The following is a 26,629-nucleotide window of genomic DNA, read 5'->3' as shown; positions in this document are numbered from 1 at the left end:
TCCTTGCCAGTGTTATAAATTGCTCCCAGTAAGTGGCGGTTTGTACTTTTCTTATCATCGGCAATGGAAAGCATGTCAAGGGACATAATTTCAAGATGCACTTACCGAACTGGGCTATAGCTACATCTGTGTCTTACTGACTGATCATAATATTTTCATTTCTGAAGCATAACTCGGCAAACCATTCTTAACGAAATTGGTACACATTTTGGGCCAGCAGTGTGTTTTTTTTCCCTAATTACAGTTCGTTAGTTTCAATACTTTATGTTTTGGCCTTCTTTTCTTTTCATCTGTCTATCCATACATTATCCATACTTTTAGTTTCCAGGGCATAATTCTCCAAATGTTCCAGATATCTCATTGAAAATTGGTACACAGTGCTTTTTGTCAAGTCCACACCAGTGCCAAACATGACAAAGTAGTCATTTTCCTTACCTGTCAACCCTTGGAATTTATTGTAAGGCTTACCAAAGTGAGTCTTAAATTACATACTTGTGGAACAATATCAAAACATATGAAATTACAATCACTATGGTAAATTCCAGATGTTCACAGTCACTGAAGTAAAATCCAGATGTTAACAATCACTGCAGTAAAATCCAGATGTTGATTTCACCAGATTATAGGTTCAGTGAAGTTAGGGAATCAGACAAACTTTGCAGTTTAACTCCAATGCTTTTTTCAAGCCCATGTTCATGCAAACTGTCTACATGATCAAGCTTTTTTATTGTTCAGCAGTTGAAAACCATTTTAATATGAAGGGGACATTCATCATTTTATATTGTCCAGCAATTGAAAACCATTTTAATATGAAGGGGACATCCATCCTTTTGTACTGTCCAGCAATTGAAAACCATTTTAATATGAAGGGGTCACATTCATCCTTTTGTATTGTCCAGCAATTGAAAACCATTTTAATATGAAGGGGATGTTCATACTTTTGTATTGTCCAGCAATTGAAAACCATTTTAATATGAAGGGGACATTCATCCTTTTGTATTGTCCAGCAATTGAAAACCATTTTAATATGAAGGGGACATTCATGACCTTTTGTATTGTCCAGCAATTGAAAACCATTTTAATATGAAGGGGACATTCATACTTTTGTATTGTCCAGCAATTGAAAACCATTTCAATATGAAGGGGACAGTCATACTTTTGTATTGTCCAGCAATTGAAAACCATTTTAATATGAAGGGGACATCCATCCTTTTGTACTGTCCAGCAATTGAAAACCATTTTAATATGAAGGGGACATTCATCCTTTTGTATTGTCCAGCAATTGAAAACCATTTTAATATGAAGGGGATGTTCATACTTTTGTATTGTCCAGCAATTGAAAACCATTTTAATATGAAAGGGACATTCATCCTTTTGTATTGTCCAGCAATTGAAAACCATTTTAATATGAAGGGGACATTCATGACCTTTTGTATTGTCCAGCAATTGAAAACCATTTTAATATGAAGGGGACATTCATACTTTTGTATTGTCCAGCAATTGAAAACCATTTCAATATGAAGGGGACAGTCATACTTTTGTATTGTCCAGCAATTGAAAACCATTTTAATATGAAGGGGACATCCATCCTTTTGTACTGTCCAGCAATTGAAAACCATTTTAATATGAAGGGGACATCCATCCTTTTGTATTGTCCAGCAATTGAAAACCATTTTAATATGAAGGGGACATTCATCCTTTTGTATTGTCCAGCAATTGAAAACCATTTTAATGTGAAGGGGACATCCATCCTTTTGTACTGTCCAGCAATTGAAAACCATTTTAATATGAAGGGGACATCCATCCTTTTGTATTGTCCAGCAATTGAAAACCATTTTAATATGAAGGAGACATTCATCCTTTTGTATTGTCCAGCAATTGAAAACCATTTTAATATGAAGGGGACATTCATCCTTTTGTATTGTCCAGCAATTGAAAACCATTTTAATATGAAGGGGACATCCATCCTTTTGTATTGTCCAGCAATTGAAAACCATTTTAATATGAAGGGGACATCCATCCTTTTGTATTGTCCAGCAATTGAAAACCATTTTAATATGAAGGGGACATCCATCCTTTTGTATTGTCCAGCAATTAAAAACCATTTTAATATGAAGGGGACATCCATCCTTTTGTATTGTCCAGCAATTGAAAACCATTTTAATATGAAGGGGACATTCATGACCTTTTGTATTGTCCAGCAATTGAAAACCATTTTAATATGAAGGAGACATTCATCCTTTTGTATTGTCCAGCAATTGAAAACCATTTTAATATGAAGGGGACATTCATCCTTTTGTATTGTCCAGCAATTGAAAACCATTTTAATATGAAGGAGACATTCATCCTTTTGTATTGTCCAGCAATTGAAAACCATTTTAATATGAAGGGGACATTCATCCTTTTGTATTGTCCAGCAATTGAAAACCATTTTAATATGAAGGAGACATTCATCCTTCTGAACTGACCCAAAATAATCAACACACAAGTATAAAAACCAAATTTCAAATACTTGGCCATACTGGAGAAAAAAGCAGGAAAGGTGATAATTGCATGGATTGAATATTACCATAAAAAGGATAGATGATTGCTGTTGCCTGGTAAATTTTTTAAAATAAAAATTGTGTTGAACTGAGATATCCAGCAAGGAATAATTGACCTCCATGAGGTTTGGAACTGCAGCTGTTATGATCATGTATACAGTGGAACCCTGCTATAATGCGATAATTGGGGTCCAAAAGTTAAATTGCGTTAATGCTGGGTTTTGCAGTATTTTACATTTTTCAAAGAATAACTCATTAGCACATATACATGTATTCATGTCTAATGTATATGATGAATAGGGTATTAACACCATTTACTATCGAGACATCATGGCATGCAGTCCATCTATAATGCATGTAATTCCATTGAAAAATTGCACACAGATTTACAATTTTCAATAATTTTACCCCAAATCATTGTGTCTGAATTCAACATCTAATATATAGCATGAACAGAGTATTAACACCTTTTACTTGCCGTCTGATATTGTACTGTTGGGGCTTGCAATTAATCCATAATAGATGTAATTCCATTGCAAAAATTAACAGCAAAATTAGGTTAAGAAAGACTAAGCACGTTTATAGTTCATTACATTCCAGGGTCTGTGAGTCTCTACAAATTTCATACTGCTAAAATTTTCTCATATGTGTTTCCGTGTACATTTATCCATTGTAAATTTCCAATAAGTAACGCTTGTACGCCTATTTGTTTGAAGGACTTCAGCAAGAATAATTAACAATCAACACATGCTTTCATCGTGCATATAACTTGTATTTCAGACTTCAGGAACCATGCTACGATCGCATTATATTCGAATTCATATGCGACCTCTTCCCCCAGATGATAATAAATTTTTTATTCACTATTTCACGTACTTTGAACAACAAAAAATTGTTTCTTGTGCGAATGAATATACGAAATTTCGGGAGCCATGCCACAGCTGCATTATATCCAAATTCACGTTATCGCAGGGTGTGTTATCGCATGGTCGCACTGTACTTTAATTTTTTTTTATAAAAAAAAACATAATATTGTCTTTGCTGCATTAGACCACATAGCTGACACATTTCTCAAAGCAACAGTAGCAATTCATGATATTTGCTAAACCTTACTAAAACTGAGTCCAACTTATAAACAAATACTGACTGCCTTCCAGTGGAGGTCTTTTCAGGGTAGGGAGCCTTACAAAGGAGGTTGTTTTAGGGTTGATGGCCTTACATAGGTCTTTTTAGGGTTGGGTGTTTTACTGAGGTCTTTTTAGATCTGGCTGCTCGACAGAGGAGGTCTTTTTAGGGTTGACTGCATTACAAATGATATCATTTTAGGGTTGACTGCCTTACAAATGAGGTCATTTTAGGGTTGACTGCCTTTCAGAGTAGGTCATTTTAGGGTTGACTGCCTTTCAGATCATTTTAGGGTTAGCTGCTTTACAGAGGTCTTTTAAGGGTTGGCAGGTCTGTGTTTCCATTAATGGAGATGGTGGGACCATTGTCACCAACAGCTGTTATTATTCTGGTTAAAGTTTTTCATTTGCCTTTATTTCCTAAACCCCATGAAAGAACTCGCCATGTTTGGCATTGACCATTACCAAGCTAGGACAGTTAATTCATTCTGTGACACCCTCATTTGTCTTTATGACCTTGGACTCGAGGTCAGTCATAGAAAATTCACATTAAGGTTTGGTGTGAATATTTTTTATTTGGTAGCATTTCCTAAACTCCATGATAGATTCTCATCATACTTTGAGTTATTCATTATTAAGCCATGATCATTTGCAGTATCCTTACTGGGACATAAAGTCACATTCATACAAAATTCATGTTACAGTAATTTTTTTGTTTTTGTTTTTGTTTTTATTTCCTAAACCCCTTGATTAATTTACTTCATACATTAGATGAATCTTTATGAAGATAAAATATAATTTTGCGACATGCATGATTGTCTGTTCAAACTTCCTGTTATTTGTGTTCTTGCCCCTTTAACCATGGGGTACAGCAGGGATCCCAAACATCTAATGGCTGTCGTTTTTTTCTGGAAAATTAACTTGAAGGCCAGAAATGTTAAATTTGATAAAACTGTGAAAAAGAAGTATTAAAAGTTGTAACAGATAGGAAAACTTTGATATATGTAATAAGTAAATGTACATGAAAATGTGTTGTTTTAGTAAAATCCTTCCATTTTTCACTAGATTTCTTGCAAACTACTTATTACTAATAATGGCTTTTCATTAAGAAATCTATACTTTAGAATTTCACCCAACAACATTATTACTTTTAAAAATTATTGAGATTTTCAGATTTACAAGATCAAAAAATATACAACACCTTATTGAAAGGTATTTCCAGTCTTATGTGAAGTTCAGTTCAGACCATCAAACTAGTCTTGGAGCTTGATAGCTCAAGTTAGTTTTGTAGGTTGAATGCACAAAAGTTAGTTTTGTTGCTTGGATTCTTTTTAATCTTTTAATTAAGGCCAAGGTTTGGTATTGTTCTATTCTTTTTAATCTTTTAATTAAGGCCAAGGTTTGGTATTGTTCTATTCTTTTTAATCTTTTAATTAAGGCCAAGGTTTGGTATTGTTCTATTCTTTTTAATCTTTTAATTAAGGCCAAGGTTTGGTATTGTTCTATTCTTTTTAATTAAGGCCAAGGTTTGGTATTGTTCTATTCTTTTTAATTAAGGCCAAGGTTTGGTATTGTTCTATTCTTTTTAATTAAGGCCAAGGTTTGGTATTGTTCTATACTTTTTAATTAAGGCCAAGGTTTGGTATTGTTCTATTCTTTTTAATCAAGACCAAGGTTTGGTATTGTTCTATTCTTTTTAATCTTTTAATCAAGACCAAGGTTTGGTATTGTTCTATTCTTTTTAATCAAGACCAAGGTTTGGTATTGTTCTATTCTTTTTAATCAAGACCAAGGTTTGGTATTGTTCTATTCTTTTTAATCAAGACCAAGGTTTGGTATTGTTCTATTCTTTTTAATCAAGACCAAGGTTTGGTATTGTTCTATTCTTTTTAATCAAGACCATTGTTACACTTAGTTTGCCCTAAAATTCAGACATGTCTAGACAAGCCATGACACAATATCACATGGTGTGAGTAACTGATCAGTGATGTAACATCAACAGTGCAGACCCTAGGGCACTGCTCTTTGTTGACAAGTCCAGGAGAAAATCGTTCTCACCTATTGTCTTGCATTTTGTGACTGCAGAGTTATTTGAACCATCAGGAAAACAAAATGATGAAATTGTTACCTGAGATAATAATGAGTACCTTATGACCAATATCTAACACATCAAGGGCTACAAATTATCATTTTCAGTACTCGCCATCGGATGATTGTAATATTTTCAAGTAGCAACAATCGGGCTATTTTCCGCGTCCACTAATTTTTTGTTTTGAAATAAAAATTTAAACTTACTTCCAGTATGACTCCAGCAAGAAACATCTGTTTTATATTTCTTTCGGCAAGCAAAATCAGAATTGTAACTTGCAAATTGCTGTTGTCAATTTTGAACCCTGAAAGTTAGCTCGGTCTTAATTGTTGGTGATATCCATCAAATATGGCTGTTTTGGGGATATCTGCTATTGTATGAGATAAATATTCCTTTTCTCCATGCATTGTGTGTTAGATTTACAAAGAACTAATTTTATTTCTGTTTCAGCTTGATGCCTTCTCCTGCCCACAACTGCAAGAGCAAGTCAAGCAACAACTTACCCAGATTGAGCAACAGAAAATACAAATAGGTTTGTATCCATGTGCTTATTGAAACATAAAATCTTACTTATGATGATTTTTTGGGATAACATACAGCAGCATGGCAAACAAATCCCTTCCCTCTCCCCAAAAAGACTTAATTTCTGGGCCACCAATTAAAAATAAGTTGTTTCATGGGGAAACCATTGCTACTCTACTGGTCTCATCTGTTATATGCCCAACAAATGGCTGAACATGTCAGATTATAATGTCTGTCTGTCTATCCGTCCACCCAATCTGTTCATTATTTCATTTCTGCTCAGTAAGTAATGTTCTCTGCCATCTACTTTTATGAAACTTTTTTAGATGGCTGAATTTTGGGGATCAAAATGTCAAGGGTCAGTAGCGAGTGACTGAAAGAATAAAAACTATACACAAAGTTACTAGACTTGTATTTTAACATACCTTGACCAGATTTTTACATAGCTTTCATTTGAGATGAGAAAGACAGCTGTTGTTTTTAGATCCTGAAATCAGGGTCACAGTGACAGTTTAAAAAATGGTTTTAACAAAATATCTTGGGTTTTTTTATCGCCTACCTTGATCAAATGTTTTGGATGGCTTGCCACAGAGAGAAGGAAAACACCTGTTTATTTTGGAATCAAAACATGTCAAGGTCACAGCAGCTGCAAGAAGAAATATGGGTTCAGCAAAATAACTAGACATGTTGGGTATGTAATATACCATTTAGGGTTCTCTTGTATTTCTGTGCACAATAGAAGAATACCGACACATACAGCATCCTGTTCAAGATAGAATGAGTCACAGGATGTTGATACAAGTGGAATGGCTGTTTTTTTTATATTTCCAGATGCAGAAATTAAAGTCTGCTTTGATCATGGATAGAATGCAATAAAGATTGTTGCTTTAAAGGAATAAAATAGTACAAATGTTTGATGCATGTCCAACAGAAACTTCATGTAATTAGTAGAATGCCTTCAATAAAATAAGCAATGTATAGTGTGTACATTATTTATCCTGTTACTAGTTCCACATCCCTGCCTATTTATTAGTTTGAAGAATGGGATTGTTATTGGAAGATGCTTGCATTTAGTTGAGTTAATAGGCACCATAGAGCCATTATTACACTAATATATACAACAAAATGAATGGAAGTCATTTTTGTGATTAGTTTAAATGTATCACCATTTTAATAGGCACCTAATAGGTACCATGTAACCATTACAATATAAATCCTTTTTGTTATGGTTCATCATCATTTTAATAGACACCCTGCAACCATTACAACACTAATCAGTTTGTTACGGTTTATCATCATTTTAAATAGACACTTTGTAACCATTTCAACACTAATCAGTTTGTTATGGTTTAAACCATTTTAATAGGCACATTGTAAACATTACAACACTAATCAGTTTGTTATGGTTCGTCATCATTTTAATAGACACCCTGCAACCATTTCAACACTAATCAGTTTGTTATGGTTCATCATCATTTTAATAGACGCCCTGCAACCATTACAACACTAATCAGCTTGTTATAGTTCATCATCATTTTAATAGACACCCTGCAACCATTTCAACACTAATCAGTTTGTTATGGTTCATCATCATTTTAATAGACGCCCTGCAACCATTACAACACTAATCAGCTTGTTATAGTTCATCATCATTTTAATAGACGCCCTGCAACCATTACAACACTAATCAGCTTGTTATAGTTCATCATCATTTTAATAGACACCCTGCAACCATTACAACACTAATCAGTTTGTTATGGTTCGTCATCATTTTAATAGACACACTGCAACCATTACAACACTAATCAGTTTGTTATGGTTCGTCATCATTTTAATAGACACACTGCAACCATTACAACACTAATCAGTTTGTTATGGTTTATCATCATTTTAATAGACACCCTGCAACCATTACAACACTAATCAGTTTGTTATGGTTCATCATCATTTTAATAGACACTTTGTAACCATTACAACACTAATCAGTTTGTTATGGTTCGTCATCATTTTAATAGACACACTGCAACCATTACAACACTAATCAGTTTGTTATGGTTTATCATCATTTTAATAGACACACTGCAACCATTACAACACTAATCAGTTTGTTATGGTTCATCATCATTTTAATAGACGCCCTGCAACCATTACAACACTAATCAGTTTGTTATGGTTCATCATCATTTTAATAGACACCCTGCAACCATTACAACACTAATCAGTTTGTTACGGTTCATCATCATTTTAATAGACACTTTGTAACCATTTCAACACTAATCAGTTTGTTATGGTTCATACCATTTTAATAGGCACCTTGTAAACATTACAACACCAATCAGTTTGTTACGGTTCATCATCATTTTAATAGACATTTTGTAACCATTACAACACTAATCAGTTTGTTATGGTTTATCATCATTTTAATAGTCACCATGTAACCATTACAACACTAATCAGTTTGTTACGGTTCATCACCATTTTAATAGGCACCATGTAATTATTATAACACAAAGCCGTTTGTTATGGTTCATTACCTTTTTAATAGGCACTTTGTAACCATTACAACACTAATCAGTTTGTTATGGTTCATACCATTTTTATAGGCACCATGTAACCATTACAACACTAATCAGTTTGTTATGATTCAACATCATTTTAATAGACACTTTGTAACCATTACAGCACTAGTCAGTTTGTTATTGTTCATCACCATTTTAATAGACACCATGTAACCATTATAACACTAAGCTGTTTGTTGCAGTTCATCACAATTTTAATAGGGACAGTTTAACCATTACAGCACTAATCAATTTATGGTTCATCATCATTTTAATAGGCACCATACAACCAACCATTATAATAGACACAAAATAGTCAATTTGTTAAGCTTTGTCACTATATGAATTACTTACTATAAATTTACTGTTACTATAGGTACCAGTTTTTGTTAATTTTGTGATGGATACAGATCTTGTTTAAACATCCAACAATTGTCCATTTACGGAGACATTGGGACCCCTTCCCAAATCCACAAATTTAGGTATCCATAAATAGTCCTTTTTGGACAAACTATGGAAATTGTGACCTTTAAAAATAATAAATTCACACTTCATTTCCAGAAAGTCTAGAAGAAAAGAAGATTGCTTTTGAGGTTGAGATACAAAAAATGCGGGAACAACATGCAGAGGAAATCAACTGCCTCAAGTTGAATCATGAAACTGCCATTAACACCCAGAGAGAGGACCTCACAATAGAACACTCACAAAAAATACAGAAAGGTATTAAACAGAATTTATAAACTACCACGCTGCTAAACTTAATGTCTCTCTTCCCAACCACAGTAGCAGAGATACTGCCAGGATACACAAATTGGGGGATCACATAATTTGTATGAATTCATGCACTTGAAGAGCAATGATGTGCGAAAACTCTACAAATTAGTTTAAAAAGACACATATAAAAATGTACCCTGCGCAGTATACAATTTTTTTTGTGTGACCATTAACATTTAAGCACTTGTCATGACACAAGTTATACCACCCGTAGAGGTATTGTAGTGCTTGTTACTTCACCCATCTCTTTTCAGGTAGGCAACTGTTGACAGATCTGGGTGAATGGTGACTAATATAATTTTGATTAGCACATCGGGCCTTTGTACAAGGACTCGTAGTTTGTAACTAATATAATTTTGATTAGCACATCGGGCCTTTGTACAAGGACTCATAGTTTGTAACTAATATAATTTTGACTAGCACATCGGGCCTTTGTACAAGGACTTGTAGTTTGTGACTAATATAATTTTGATTAGCACATCGGGCCTTTGTACAAGGACTCGTAGTTTGTGACTAATATAATTTTGATTAGCACATCGGGCCTTTGTACAAGGACACATGGTTTGTGACTGATATAATTTTGATTAGTACATCGGGCCTTTGTACAAGGACTCGTAGTTTGTGACTAATATAATTTTGATTAGCACATCGGGCCTTTGTACAAGGACTCACTCGTAGTTTGAACCTTGCATCAATTAAGTTTTACAAATGCATGTTTAGAATATGGGATACCTAAAAAAAATCAAAAATGGCTGATTCCCAGTGTGGTTCATCTTTAGATGATGATTTCATTCAGTAAATACTGACTGATGATCGTGACAATGACAATGATTTTTAAAGTTCTGAGCTATATATAACTTAATGGAGCTGAAAAAGTGTTAATGAAGATACGAGTGGGTGATTTCGGAACCCAAAAATACTGCAGAATATGAATCAGACGTACATGCTGGATGGAAAAAAAACAGATAGTATGCAGGTCAACCCCATTTTTCAATGGTATTTCAAATCAAATGTAGAAAAGCCAGAAAACCAAGCCTAATTAAAAATTTTCAAAAATATAAAAGTAGAGTGCAATTATCATTTCTTTTCTCAAGCAATTTCAACCTGCAGGATCTTGTGCTAGAAAAACAATATTAACGTACAAGCACAATAGATTTAAGATCAGTTGAATAAATAAGAATCTTAAATGAAGTTAAAAAGTAAAGATATTTATTTGATCAAAATATCTTAAAAAGGGCATCGTTGTAAATAAGAACCATAAAGAACAGTTTCCTGACTTGTTTAAACTGGTTAACTGTATATATGCCCCTTCAGACAGCAGACTGTGAAAGGGGGGGGGAGGACTTTCTACCTTTATTATAAGTATTTTATGTACATTTTACAGAACTTTGATATCTTTAGTTTTTATCTTTTATCTTGTAGTACATGATGTTGACATTTACTTGGAAGGGTTTACCTTCCTAAGTCTGGATAATTCTTCATTTTTACAGTTGCAGAACTTTACCTTTTAATTTTACACTGTATTGTCATTACTGTGTTCAGGTGCCAATTTTATTAGCATATTTGTATTCATTTTAATTTTGTGAAAAGTAATCTTGGTACAGTTTATCACTTACCAAACAGGAAATATTTAATAAATATATTATAGTGTTTGTGTTGTCTGATAATATGATTTTGAATGCTGTACGCATCTATTGTACTTTGGTCAAGCCCACAATATCCAACAGTACACACACTATTCTACAATTATTTTCCTTCATTTCACAAAAATACATGACTGTTACCTCCATTCTAAGATGTAAGTAAATTTCATGAGGTAGAGTGGGGGTGGCAAATTTAGGAAAATGAATTTTAGTGCTATATCAAACAGTGTGTCATGGCCTTGATAGTTATGAGACTTTAACGTTGATTTTATCGCCACAATTTGTGACTTTTTATCTATAACAATACATACTGCATTGCTATATATCTTTATCTACATAGCCATTAAATCATTAAAATTGATGTCCCACCTTTAAAACAAAAAGCTAGGTAGTTAAAATAGAAAATTAAAAACAAAAGATAGAATATTTAACAAAATTACCACGTTGTCTAATGTATTATTGGCCAAATTATAACATCTGTTCAAAAATATTAAAGAGACATGATGAGCAAATCCTAATACTGTGCTAGCTTAACTGGGAAGAGTTGTGTCCCTTAGACGACAGGTGATGCCCCAAAACAACTAAAAAATATTAACAGAAGCAGATCTTCGTTATATCAGATAATTATTCCAATACTTGAATAGCTTAAAGATGATTTGAATAAATATTAAAGCTAGACTTAAATGAATTAAATATGAGCAAGTTTCAACTTCAGTATAATTTTCACATTGGTATTTATTCTTAGCTGTAATTGTAGCTTTTGATATCCATTGTATAGTTCATTTCATTATTATCAAACACTCGTTCATAATCCTCAATTTTCTGTTTTTCCAGTTGAAGAGACTCATGACATTGAAATTAAGGGAATGACACTCAATCATGAGACCCAGGTAAGAGATTTTACATTTTGATCCAAATAAATGCTACTGTATTGATGATTGTATCCAGTCTACAGTTTTCACAATTAAAAAATAATATCATGTTTTTATCTACATAGCATATGCACTAGTTTAATGATGTAAAAGTTATGTACCAAAAATTAGCATGCAAAACTAATTATAATTTCATTAAATGAGTGTGCATGAAAATTTTTTATGAAACTTACAAGTAATATTGCATTTGGCCACTTAGTATTCCACTGTTATTCAAAGCTACTGATTTTTGCCAATTTTTTTAAAATCACAAATAATTGTAATTACTTGTGTGAATTTACATGTACAGGGCTTCATTTTGCAAATTTTCAGACATATTTTAGTTTTCTCTCCATTCCTTAAATATAGTACTTATTCCATTTCCTGTTTAATCACAGATCAACTGTAATGTTTCTCTGAATACCAACATATAACTAATTACTTTTTATACACCAATTACAAGGTGTGACATGTTCATTTCTTATGTCCATCCATCCACAGTCTATTGCCAATTTCATTTCCACAATAAGTCATGTTGCCCTCTATCTACAATTACCAAGCTATGTGGATGACTTGCACTTTTGGTCAAAAGTCAAGGTCACTGACTGAAAGAAGAAAATTAGATTCTGCACAATAACTCAAGTTTTCAACATCTAGTTAACAAGCTTTGGATGAATTATACTTGCAGTAAGAAAAGAAGCCAGTGGATTTGGGGTAAAAAGTTCAAGATAAAGTTATTTTTGACTCTGAGATGACAAATATTTTCAGCTCAACACTAGTAGTTCTATATCACGAGACTAAAATTTGTGGATGACTTGTACTTTTGATAAGGAAAGGCCTATCAGTATTGGGGTCAAAAGGTTAAGCTTTCACTTAGGTACGGAAGAGGCTTATTGATTTTTGGGGGTCAAAACTAAAAGTCATCACAGCCAAAAGAAAAGTATGTTTCATTTTGGAGTAAGTTTCCTTGACCAAATTATTTAGATGGTTTTGCTTCAGGAAAAAGAAGAAACTTATCGTTTCTGGGATACAAAGTCAGTGATCATAGTCATGACACGTCTAATAAAAAATAATGGTTTCAGCACATAGAGTTTAGTTGAAGACTATATGCCATATTTGCCGGCCTATAGGTCAATGCAGAGTATATGTTGAATCAGCAGATTTAGAAAATTTTCTATCGTTCATCGGTATATAAGTCGATACTGAGTATAAGACGAAGCCAGATCAACACCTCAGATTGTTTTTCACTTCATCCCACACAGCATCACGAATTTTATCCTACCTGTAACTCAGTAACCTTTCCAATCAGGATCATATAATGTATGTACCTAATTTATTCACAAGAAGTATTTTAAACGTATTATGTACTTTTATCTACATATAATGACACTGACCCGAAATTTTTTTTAGCTACAGATAGGATAAAACTTGCGATGCTGTGTTGAATTAAATTATAATAACTTCCAGTCTCATAAATATTAAAAGTATCACTGTATGCTATTTCAGATTACCATAAAAAGGGAAATTGCATCATTAATACTAAAATGCATTTTTCAGGGGAGGGGGAGAGATACAGAGAGAAGGATGTATATGTATTCCATTGCATTTTTCTTTCTTGCATCTCGTGATCAAAAGCAAATATGGCCTGATATTTGAGAGAGAGAGAGAAAGAGTTCAGTTCTTTGTGGATTTTTTGTTCTTTTTTTTAAATTTACTGTCCCTGTGTTGCTGAAGCTTTTGTCAAAGAGAGAAAACATTGATAAATGAAACAGTAAATGTAAACTATGAAAATACATACCATACTCCTTCCGGGTTCAAATATTCACAGTAGTTATATATATATAGTCTCCTTTAGTCTAAATCCCAACAATGACCATTTTGCATGCTGTCTAATTTTCTTTGCAAGTATAACAACCTCTCCATTTCCAACAATTAAGATTTTGTTTAAAGTGCCTGTACTCTTCCTGTACTTAGGCAGCAACTGTTTTTGATCTTTGCTCATGCTAGATTACTTAAATTACTGTCGGTTCTGTGGGCAAATTAAAAAATGTCACTGGCTAAGAAATGTAAAATTGTAACCACCAGGTGTTTCCTTTAACTATATGGTATGATATTCATATACCCATCGGTAACCTCATTTCCCTATTAGTAGCCTCGATAATCTGATCTGGTCTGCATAGCCTATCATGTGCTGAAAAATGGCATTAAACCCCACAACAACAACAACAACTTAACTAGTGGCATTAACTGATAATGGAATGTGGTACTGCACTTGTACACAAGTAAAATCAGTCATCAGTTAAGTGAACAATACAGATTTACAATCATGAAGACATCTCTCTCTCTTTCTCTCTCTCTCAGTGGGGCATACAGATTATTTGAGCATTAGGTGCAAGAAGAAAATTGATGGAATATATCTTTGTCATGGTTGTTCATCTTCTAACTTGTAAATTCTTACGCACATATATGTAATTAAATTTAAACATATATTACAAACAACATTCATTACTAGTGCATGCTGTTTTAGCGCAATTACCTCTGATCTTTGTTCATTTTTAATACTGATGATCATGTAATCATTTAAAATACTCACTGCAGGATCTTATATTTGTTCATACACGATCTCTTCCCCAAAATGAAATATAGTTTGCACATTATTTTTCATACTGTTCGAGAATTATTTTCCGTACAAAAAATATGATAAAGCGATTTGGATGACATAATACATATATAAGTCGATTCTGAGTATAAGACGAAGCTAAGATTTTCTGGTAAAAAAGTATTGTCTTATAGGCTGGCAAATACAGTACCTTGACCTAAGGCTGAGATCATTGCTCATTAACCTCCAGAGTAAACCATACGCTATTATTGTCTACACGGAGCAGTATTAAACACAGGGCAAGCATATAATATGCCATTCTCAATTCTATTTTTAGTTTTAGCATTTTTTTCTATTGACAGTCATTCACTTATTTAGTTTACCGTTTAAACTTCTCATAGCTTGATTTGATGTTCAGATGCTACTATAACATGAGATAAAATTGAACTAGGCAAGTGAGGTTTTGGCATCATTGGGTTTAGTTTTTGACCTTCACATTTTAACCCTACTTAGATGAAATGCAGAGTGAATTTTAATACACGTGTCTTATATCAGGTGTAATGTGTTGTGGCTTTGCACTTCTTTTCATATGTCCTTCCATCTGACCACTAGCATTTGTTTATTGAGCTCTTAACTTTGTATTGCTTGAAGCAGTGTTTCCCTTTATGCACATTTGTGCGTCAGGGATGCATGCTGGAGAAAACTGATGCACACATTTTATTGTCATGCTTTTTTTTTTGACGCAAAGGATTTGCATAATGTGATCAGGATTTATTTTATATCCAATGCATTGGACGAGGGGTGGCATCGTGTATAGTTCGAGCATAGGCATTGACTGGTCCCAGCTTTGTTTACTTCCTGTGTTGTGCTCCTTTATTCGTATAGTGGAGTGAAATGCAGGAAACATACAAAATAAGGATCCAGATTAGCATAATCAACATTAGGACAGAGTAGCTTCCCCTAATCTCGCAAGGTCTCACACGATTTCCATTGAGCTTAGCAAGATGTCATCTTGATGTTAAACCTCAATGCTTGTTGCACTAGAAAGTGATCTCCAGATTAAAACATCATGCACTAAGAATCATTACCGAAGAAAGTGAAAGAAGCAGAACGCAAAAGAGTAACTGTAGATCTAACTTTAATGAAAAATGGAGAAAATAATTCCCTTGACTGGAATACAGCACATCCGTAATACTGGTGTGACTTCTGATCGTGTAATTGCAAAGACTGCAAAAGTGAATAATCCTTTCGTGACGGGGTTTAAGAATTTTTAAAATTCTGCCCTCGTTCGCCACAAGATATCTGGAGAACACATTATAACCCAAGACATTCTTTCACAACAAAGAAATCATTAAATTTGCCGAGACAAATGCGTTTATTTGGATTACATCTGAGGGGGTCATTACAGATTTTGTTGGTTTTAACTTTGCTGCAATAAAAGAAAGATCGTAAAGTTGAAGGGTAACTTATTAGAAACAAGGTGAATCATTAGCCTCCTTGATTTTTGGATAAATTTGTTCTAGGATGAAGTACAATGAAACCGATGATAGTACACATTTTATGACAGGCAGTAAATTAACTGCCATTTGGTTAAAAGATTTATTGGGCATTTTGTATTGGCTTGTATGTAATGTGTTATCTATAATATTGCTTCACATAGATTAGAAGAAGAGTACGACTTTAAAAGAAAAATGAACTAATAAAATTTTTCTTTGAATGGACAGTGTATTTGTTTGTTAATTGTGCATGTTGGTTTATTTGTATGTTTAGAGAGAAAGAGAGAGTATGTTGTGAGTCAGATGAAAATTTGTCAGTAGATTTTTGACCGCCACATTTTTTATTTGAGCCCCCATTCTGACACCAAGGTTTTTTTTTTACCCTCAGTTTTACACCCCTGGGGGATACAATGAGTTGAAGATACTTGTGAAGAACTTCAACCACTTGTGTATCATTGGTGTGTCACACACCATACACATATCCTGCCTCAGGGTCAAGGTCATGACAAAATGTTATTTGACTTGAATCATTGTTTGGAGTACAACTTTTCACATATCTAAGATAGCTTAATGAAACTTTTGCCATCATATATCATGTAAAGATCACATGGTGCATAACATAGTTATACCATCTTCCTCAAGGTCAAGGTCACATCAGACAAAAAATGTAATTCTGTGACTTGTAGATTTGTCTGAAGTATAATTTGTCAGTTCTTCTTTTCATATATCTGTTCATCTGTCCATTAACTTTTGCTTTTCTAGCCCATAACTGTGCAGTGGTTCAAGATATTTTAATTAAACTTTAGTCAAATGCTTATAATTTATAGATGGGTCATGTACCATAGCCATGTCTGCAGCCTGAAGGTCAAGGTTATGACAAGGAAAAAAGCAATTCTTTGACTTGTGACCTTGTCCAGTATAACATTTGAATCACTGAAAATATTTTAGTGAATCATATTAGTGTGTCAGATGCCATAACTACACCCAAAAATGCAAGCTTAAGGTCATGGCAATAGAAAATACAAATCAGAAGCCTCTGTCCATTATAAATGTATGACTTTTAACCAGTGAAAATATTTTAATAAAACTGGAGCCATTTGTATTTCCTGACATGACATTGCATCTCATTTATCCAGCCATATTCCTTACCTCAAGGTGAATGTTACGACCTCTACAGAGACGTGTTGGAAATTTACTGAGGACCACACATCATAATAGTCAAGCCCCAAACCAGAGGTCAAGGTCATAAGTAGGGAAATAGTCACAAGACAAGCAGATATTTTGCAGATTGTATCATTTGTACTATCTTTGCATTTAACAGTCTGAAATCCTTGATACTATCATATTTACTCAACAAAATTCCTGTTCACGACCTACATAATGTAATTTACAAAAACTGATTTTAATATACATTTTTAAAGATGATTACATTTTAATACATACAGAAGTCCAAATGAACAAATATCAGTTAATCTAGTGATTTTCAAACTTTTTGCGTCCATTGCCCACTTCTTTGTATTTTGTGTATTGCTAATATATCACTTCTAACAATAGTTATGTACACATATTTGAGCTATGTACACACACAGCATGATGATTGACACATGTAACACAGTGGTTTGCTACAGATATGATTTTTAAACATGTTCTGTGCATTTTAACCATTAGGTGAAGTATATTCCCCAACCTCAAAAGTGACACAGTCTGTTCTCAAATTTAGGGAAGATAGCACACACACACATGCACACACGTTTGAAAAATGGGAAATTTTTCAAATACAGCAGGACATTGTTGATGATAAAAAGATATGGCTTACAAACATGATGCTTATTTATTGCACATTTAAATAAATTTATGGTGCAATTTTTGTTATTGTGAATCACACAATGATACATCCATTAAGTAGATCCTGAGGTGAGTGAGAATGCTGATCCAAACACACATTTTTGTGGTCATTTATCAATGGCCAGTGGTTTTCTCCAGATTTGTATGTCCCACCATGATAATAGCAGGGCAATTAGTGTTACCCTAATCAATCCATGTATCCTAGAATAGACCCTGGAGTGAGAGGGAAAGCTAATCCAAAATCATATTTTAGCTTGTTAATTTATCAGTGGTTCATGGTTTTCTCAAGATTTGTATGTCCTACCATGATAGTGGCAAGGCATATATTGTTACCCTCACTGATTCATCTGTCATACCTTAGTTATGTTTTGTTTTTAGGTCTTGGAGGGGGGAGGGTAATCCAGGTTGCCCTTGATAATACAGTGGCCTTCACTTAATGGTCCTTACTGTAAAGAATTTATGGATGTAATAATTGCCTCTTTGGACCCACACTGTTGTTTAATGTTTATTTCTTCCTTGCAGTGAGCACTTTAATTAATATTCGCCAGGATGCTATCATATGAGGGAATAAATGTCTCTTTTGACCCACAATGTTTTTTAATGTTTAAGTCTTCCTTGCAGCAAGCACATGCAAAATTTTCTATAATCCTATTTATTAGAAGTTTTTATTTTTTATTTCCGTGTTAGGATACAACATTTTCAATATTGGAATGGAACTTAATGACCTTTGTTGTTTAATTTTTCAGATGAGGGAGATGAAGAAGGAACATGAAGCCTTGGTGGAGAAACTTAAGGCTGAACATGGAGAGGAAATTAAAACCCTTCAGGTCAAGCAGGAAAACCAAATGGAAGGTTGGTATTACACTAGAAAATGGAAGATTTTTAGATGTGTGCTCCTTTCATATGTTTTTAATTGTAATTCTCCAATGATATGCCATATTTGATAAGGCAAAAAAACATGGGTGTTTATGATTTTGTGCATCAAATTGAGCTGGTTTAGCCCTGTACTTGAATGCTTAGTAAATTATATATATATATATATATATATATATATATATATATATATATATATATATATATATATATATATATATATATATATATATAAAAAATAATAATAATACACCTACCTACCCTAATTTTATAACCAGTGCAATAAGAAACACATATATCTTTGGCCTAATAAGCCCATCGGTCACTTTTGCCAAACTTTGATGATTTTTTCTTCTTCTTTGTTTTAAGGAACACTGCCTAACAACAATCAAACAGCTCACTTTTGTAAAAAAAATGGACATGGCATGTCCCCGGGCTTGACACGAAAGAAGTAGTTTCTGAGACTTTATGAGCAAAGTGTTCAGATTATTCAATGAATTTAACAAATTTTCATATGAAATTAGCACAGATGTATGAATTGTCATATGCAATTAGCACTGATATATGAATTGTCATATGAAATTAGTACAGATGTATGAATTGTCATATGAAATTAGCACAGATATATGAATTGTCATGAAATTAGCACAGATGTATGAATTGTCATATGAAATTAGCACAGATGTATGAATTGTCATGTGAGATATATCACTGATGTATGAATTGTCATGTGAGATATATCACTGATGTATGAAGTGTAACGTAGTTGGTGAAATGACTTTGAAGGATGTATGGATACATTACAGTTTGTAACATGATAAACTCATTTGTGAGGTAAAGATTTTTGAAAATGTGGAATCACACAGTTAATGCCAATAATATAAACTGGTATATCACATGTTATATTCATGATATTTTTTGTGCATAATGATATAAAAACCTCTTTATTTATTTGTCAACACTAAGGCTGTCTCCTCCAGGCCCACGGTTTGTTCCTTTTATTAGTTGCATTTGAAATGGAAAACTAATATCAATACCAATCAATTATCTTTAACTGAACATTAGGTATTGAGAGAGATTTTCTTATCCAGTTTTGGCAGAAAAAAAGGGATTCTTGGGAAATTGCCATTAATCTACAATTATGCATCCTAGACTAGTTTCCATTGTAACATGAGACATATTTAGATTGATTGTTGAAAGGGAGATTCGTGCCAAATAGTGTTCAGTCCATGTATCCCAGTTTGCTCATCTTTTCTTTCATTGTTTTCTTCAAAAGTAGGAAGGAAAAAAGCACTTATATGCTGACTAGTTTATAGGTCTTTAACCCCCATCTTGTCACCTCGTCATGGTAACCAACATGTAATTGGAGTGAAGTTTCAGTTTCTCTCAGTAAAGTGTTTGCACATGTTACTATTGCAGTGTAATTTTCTTTGCAGAATTCCAAAATGCAAAATATGCAAAATGTACATGAAAGAGTACAGTGATATTATTCAGATAACAAAGCCAGATATCCATGTGACTATCTATATATATATATATATATATATATATATATATATATATATATATTATAGACAAATTTCATGTCCAACTGTTTAGTCAACATTATATTTGCTTATTCAGATAAAGGGAAATAATCACAGGAACCCATTTGCAAATATACTAGAGTTACTCCCACAACCCCAAATTTCAATATATACTTAATTGAAATGACAGAAAATATAAATCTATGCTTAATGAAACATATTTAAGCCATTCATCCACCCCAGAGTTTATTAGATTTTCCTGTGCAATCTCCTATTATAGCAACACTTGCTGGCTCTGGCATTTGCCAGGTTTTATTAGACAAGTTTTTATTAAAAACTAACTAACTAACTATATATATATATATATATATATATATATATATATATATATATATATATATATATATATATATATATATATATATATATATATGGGATGTTTATTATAAATTTTAAAGTTATCCTTATTTTCAGTATTTATGAAAGCTAAAGAATTTAAAGTGTTTTCCTCTAAATTTAGCTGACACATTTCAGTAGTAAATATAGTTTATATCGTTGTTTGTCCTCTGTGATCCTAAACTTTTTAATCATATTCTAGCAGTGAAATTGCTTGATGATGTTTATACTATAAATAGATGGAAATTTGGACCTAATATCCAGTAGTGATCATTTTTAGTTCCTGAATTGCTTGGAAGTTTGCCATAAAATGTTACACTCACATTCTTTCCATGTAGTTGGTTCTAGATGAAAATGGTGTTGCTTGCACATCCCATATGGCAAGTTTGAAAATCATGTTTTCACTACTTCCGAGTAAATGCTTATGTCAGCTTGTGGTTTTCACTGAAAGACTTCTTATTATGACAATCTGACATCCAATATGGCCACCACGGCAGCCAATTTGAAAATCTTGTTATTACTACTCCTTCTGAATGGATGTTGTATCAACATGTAATTTTCACTGAAAGATTTCTTACGATGCCTTGCTAGGCCCAGATGAAAATGGTGATCTGGGATCCAGTATGGCCACCATGACAGCCATCTTGAAAAGCTATTGCTAATATTCCTACTTGGCTGGTCATATAACATGAGGTTTGCACTTGAAGACTTATGATGTCTAGATGGCTGTAGATAAAATGGTGCAAATCTGAAATTCACTATGGCCACCATTTTGAAAATCTTATTGCACCTCATCCTAAATTGAACGTTATACTGATGTGAGGTTTTCACCAAAAGTCTTCTTTTAATGTTCAGTTGGACATAAATGAACATGGTGTCGATCTGACTTCCAATATGGCTGCCACACGGCAGTCATGTAAAGATCTTGTTGTCGCTACGCCTGAATGGATTCTTATTTTGTATGGTTGGTCGTAAATTATAACGATGCCAATATGGCTGCCACAGCAGCCATCTTGAAAATCTTTTTATTTCGACTCCTGAATGGAACATCATATTGACAAGGGGTTTTGCCCGAAAGACTTTTTATGGTGTCTTCTTGATCCTAAATGAAAATGGTGCAGTCAGATGTGAATGCCATAGTGGCCAGCTTAAAAATCTTGTTGTCATTACATCTCCTGAATTAATGGTTGTGTCATCATGTGGTTTTCATTAAATGACTTCTTATATTGTTTTCTTGAATTAAAGTGGTGCTGATCTGATATCAAGCATGTGGCCATCTTGAAAATCTCATTTCAGCTACTGCTCTTAAAAGGAAAGTCATTCTGACGTGGTTTTTATCAGAAGAGTTATTATGGTGTCTGCTTGTTCATAAATGAAATTGACTACTCTTCAATGTAGTCACCATTATAGCTGTCTTGAAAATATTGTTATCTCTACTCCCAAATGGATGGCTACCTAAACAAAAACTTTTCACCAATAGATTTCTTATGATACCTATTTGATTCTAAAATGAAATGGTGCCAGTCATACATCCTGTATGGTTGTCATGACAGCTGTTGTGAAAATCTTGCTGTCAACACTCTACCTGAATGAATCATCATTATGACATGGGGTTTTGACCAAAAGACTTTTAATGGTGTCCACTTTGTCCTAAATGAAACTTGTGCTAATCAGACATCTAGTATTAACACCACTGAAGAATATCAGAGATGGTGTCTAGTTTCATCTCTCAGCATTTAAAAAGAAGAAATTCTTTGAACTGGGTAGGGCATTGGTCCTTTCAAGGGACTCTTGTTAAATCATATTGCATTTATTTTTATTTTTAAAACAGCCAATTGTTTTTTTACAACAGTCAAGGTCATGTCCAACTATTTTGTTTTAGTAATTGTAGAGCTCCCACATTTAGTTTAAAATTATATTCATCATTGTCAAAACAACGTATATTAATGAGAAGAATGGGTCTGAAATATATATCTATAATGTTGGCTTGATTTTCATAAAGTCAAGATTAATTTCTCGAAAGAAAATAAAATGGTCACATACAGTTCGTATCATATTGCCATGAAAAGTTGAATCCTAAGGAATGGCACTGTTGTTGAAAAGAAAACATAATGGAAATACCAGAATGTTGACAGCAGAATCTCGAGTCAGATATTTCTAAATTTACAATTTAGCATGTTTGTTTTTGGGGTTTTTTCCTGTCGGAACCTGAATATTATATTGGAACAAATGTCAATTTAGCTACAGTTGACATGTTTTGCAGTTTTGTAAATTGTTTAAGATACATAATTTGTTTCCTGGTTGTCCTATCTTGTATATTAATGTACAATAATCTTTTAAACTATTGTGGCAAACATATATGGCAGTCTCCCAAAACACGAAAAGTGACTAATAATGTTATGATGTACCTCATTTGTGATGTATCAGAATAGAATTTACTGTGATCACGTCAGCAGAAGTAAAGGTAGTTGATAGTGTACAAATTGGAGATACACACACACATGCACACATGCCTAAAAAGTAGCATTATAATTCAATGCAGTATACTGTAGTACCCTTACCATAATCAGCCATCCTCCACATTTGTTCATTTCATATGTTTGTCAGGTGAAAACAGCAACAGTGTACAAGCAGTAGCCGGTGAAAGAAAAAAGTTGAATTTTATGCAAGATGTAATCTTGACCTAGGTACTTGATGATGCACCAGTCTTCATAGTATACATCTATTATCACAAAGATATCGTTAAAAAGTGGCGCTATTACCATACAACTTTTAGTACTAATATTAGTACCCTTACTCGTACCTCGTGGACACAACAAATCAAGTTGAGGCTACGACATCGTAGCTATACAACTTTAAGCTCACAATAACATTACTAAAGACTGCAAAGTATTGCAGAGGGCACTTCAGTTTAATATAAAAATAACGTACGGTAAGATCAAGATCTTGGAAGTTGTTATGTTTAAGGAGATGTTAGCATTTTTGAGTTGGAAAATCCCCCAGAGCACATTCAGTGTGCAACAATGCATATCAATTAATAACATTTCTGTTTGTTTTCATAACTGCCATTGCCTGTGACTATACATATTACGATATTATCACAAGCATTTGGCTCATGACAGGTTTGCTGTATAGACTCAAAAGAGTAGATCACGACTGAAAAGGTTTACATAATAACAAGGTCCTTTATTTCTAACTAATGACATCTAAATGCAAAGATAGGTAAATGATTGTTTGATAAGGTCAGACAGCCAGTGCCTGATGGGGTGAATAACATCAGCTTTATTGGCAAGTTTTTAGCTATTGATGTACCAGAGCAGTGCTAATGTACAAAAATGAGTCATCTAAACCTTAAACAGGACTGGATTAACCCTTTACCTCATGCAAGCGTCTTTGGATGCCTCTACTCCATTCGCATGGAAGTGCCTTTTGACGCCTGCTGTAAACATCAGCCATTTTTAGCTGGTTTTCATAGTGCCACCTTCAGGGACACCACCACCCCCACCACCCCCACCACCCCACCCCCACCCCGTTAGATCCTACATTCATTTCTGTGAATGACAATTACATCAGATCGCATGGTCACTGTTTATGCACTGGTCAATATCTGCTATTTAAAGTAACTGGTCATAATCTCGACTCTCCAAAATGGCGGTCGCGGATTTCATTCAGTACTTATGCAGTTTTCACTAGTAGAATCACAACTATGAAAGATTCAATAACTTAGCTAAAGGCTCTGATATTGATGTAGGCAGCAATTAGTTTTTATAAATTATCAAATTCAGATGACTTAGTGATGTAGACGCAGACGAAAAACATGTAAATTTTGAGTATGGGAAATGGCAGCTATGGTTGGTCACATGGCCTCACTGACATGACGGTGAATGAGTTCTCTCAAGATTTTAAAGCACATAAAAAATTCTTCCGTGAAAATTAATTACACAGCTATAACAATCAGACTTTACTCTTAAATTTTTCCACATATAATAGATATGTACCAAAAATGTAAAATGGTTAAAATTGCTGTTAAACATAACATACACTACATTGCTTAACAGTTCACAGGCAGGCCTATGTGTATGCGGTCGACTAGGTAACAGGTGTTCTATTTATAGCATGCTGCACTTTGTCACTATGCTCTATGAGGTAAAGGGTGGATTCTTTCTACAGGGGTTTGATTTTATGAGTTGATAATTCAGTGTGCTTGAAATGGTTAAATGTCTTTGTATTTTTACATAACAGGTGTAGCACTTTAACTAGAAAAAGTGACTTCTGTTTACTTCCCTTGCTGAATCTGGGAATCTCAATACAAGGTATATACTTTTAAATTGCATTTTTTTTGGGTGGGGTACCATTATTCAGTGATATTTTATTTTCTGCAAACCACATATTTAAAGATTGGACAAACTATTTTCCTAGGTGGAAACAGTTAATACATTAACTTAAATATCAATTAAACTGATCTTTTGTATATGAACATTCTGTGTCATAATCAAACTTCTTACCATGACCTGTATCAAGGTTAGCTACTGTAGAATATATCAATGTCTCATCATTCAAAGTTTGAAGTTAGCATGATTAATATATAATGATTAGAGGGAAAAAGAGCAAGGTTGGTATTGCATAAATATGAAAGATACATGTACAATCAAGAAACCTTTATTTATACCTTTCCATTGAACAGCAAAATCTTGAACATCCAAATTTGCAAGAAAAGCATTAAAATAATTTTGTGAGCTTGGCAAAATTGTTTGAGTTCTGTATTAACAGCATCTTATTTGAATTTGTCCATCGATCAACAGTTTATTTTATGCCCATTAATTAATTGCCCATACTCCTGACTTGGGTTTCTGCAGTATAACTATATCATGGTTTTTATAGTATTTTAACCAAATTTGGTTTCTTAATTTATTTTGATCAGAATTTAATGTAGTTTGATTTATGGTGTTCCACAGTGCCATTTACAAGAGTTACGCACATGGATTGACCTTCCTTTGGAAGTTTGTTTCAGCAGCATTAGTTTGATAAAATTGTTAGATTTCAACTAAATTTGGTAAGGAGCTTTATTTTGATGAGACCTTCAGTGAATTTGATTTCTTGTATGCTCATCCTCCAGACTTTGGTTTCTGCTGCATTATTTTACCAAGGATTGTTTAACTTCAGCAAAATTTTCATGAAGCGCTGTTGTAATGGGACTTTGATTGAGTTAAGGGTTCCAGAGTATCATCATATCATTTAAAAGAATCATGGCCCCTGATTTTTCATTACTCCTAACTTTGGTTTTGGCAGCAGTGGTTTTAATGGGATTTTTGGATTTCAGCCAAATTTAGTATGCACCTTTTTACTGATCAGAGCTTGAACTATTTTTATTTCTATCTTTCCTTGATATCTTGCACAAGAGTATGCCCCCCTGATTGTCTCAACCAAATCTGATGTGACAGTTTGTATTGATGATGCCTTGAATGGGTTGGATTTCCAGTATGTCATATCAGCATTTGGACCAATTATAGCCCTTTAGTGTTTATTTCCCAACACAAGTTTCTTTGCTTAGGCCACACACAAAAATGTATATTTTCCAGTCAACCAACCAGCCTTTTTTTTTTTTATTGCTGACCTTAGCACCCTCTGCCTGCCAGAAAAATAAAAAAAAATCCCAAAACTGATTTGTGCTAGATCCAGTTTTATCCACTACTTGAAGCACTTAGTACAGTGTTGTTACTAATCATTATA

General features: G+C 33.5%; 1 protein-coding gene across 3 annotated transcripts in view; it reads left to right on the top strand.

The window, feature by feature from the left end:
• The window catches only part of LOC149798257 (uncharacterized), a 298,006-nt gene that overhangs the window by 222,535 nt on the left and 48,842 nt on the right, over positions 1 to 26,629 (top strand). For all 3 annotated transcript variants that reach the window (XM_089963392.1, XM_089963390.1, XM_089963391.1), the window contains 4 exons: positions 6,207 to 6,288; positions 9,398 to 9,556; positions 12,088 to 12,143; positions 18,851 to 18,956. In XM_089963392.1, coding sequence (XP_089819518.1) covers positions 6,207 to 6,288; positions 9,398 to 9,556; positions 12,088 to 12,143; positions 18,851 to 18,956 — 403 coding nt within the window. The remainder of the gene's footprint in view (positions 1 to 6,206; positions 6,289 to 9,397; positions 9,557 to 12,087; positions 12,144 to 18,850; positions 18,957 to 26,629) is intronic.

This window comes from Sinohyriopsis cumingii, chromosome 6, assembly GCF_028554795.1.
Source record: "Sinohyriopsis cumingii isolate HCF-2022 chromosome 6, ASM2855479v2, whole genome shotgun sequence".
NCBI lineage: Eukaryota > Metazoa > Mollusca > Bivalvia > Unionida > Unionidae > Sinohyriopsis > Sinohyriopsis cumingii.
This window is presented reverse-complemented; position numbering and strand designations above follow the sequence as displayed.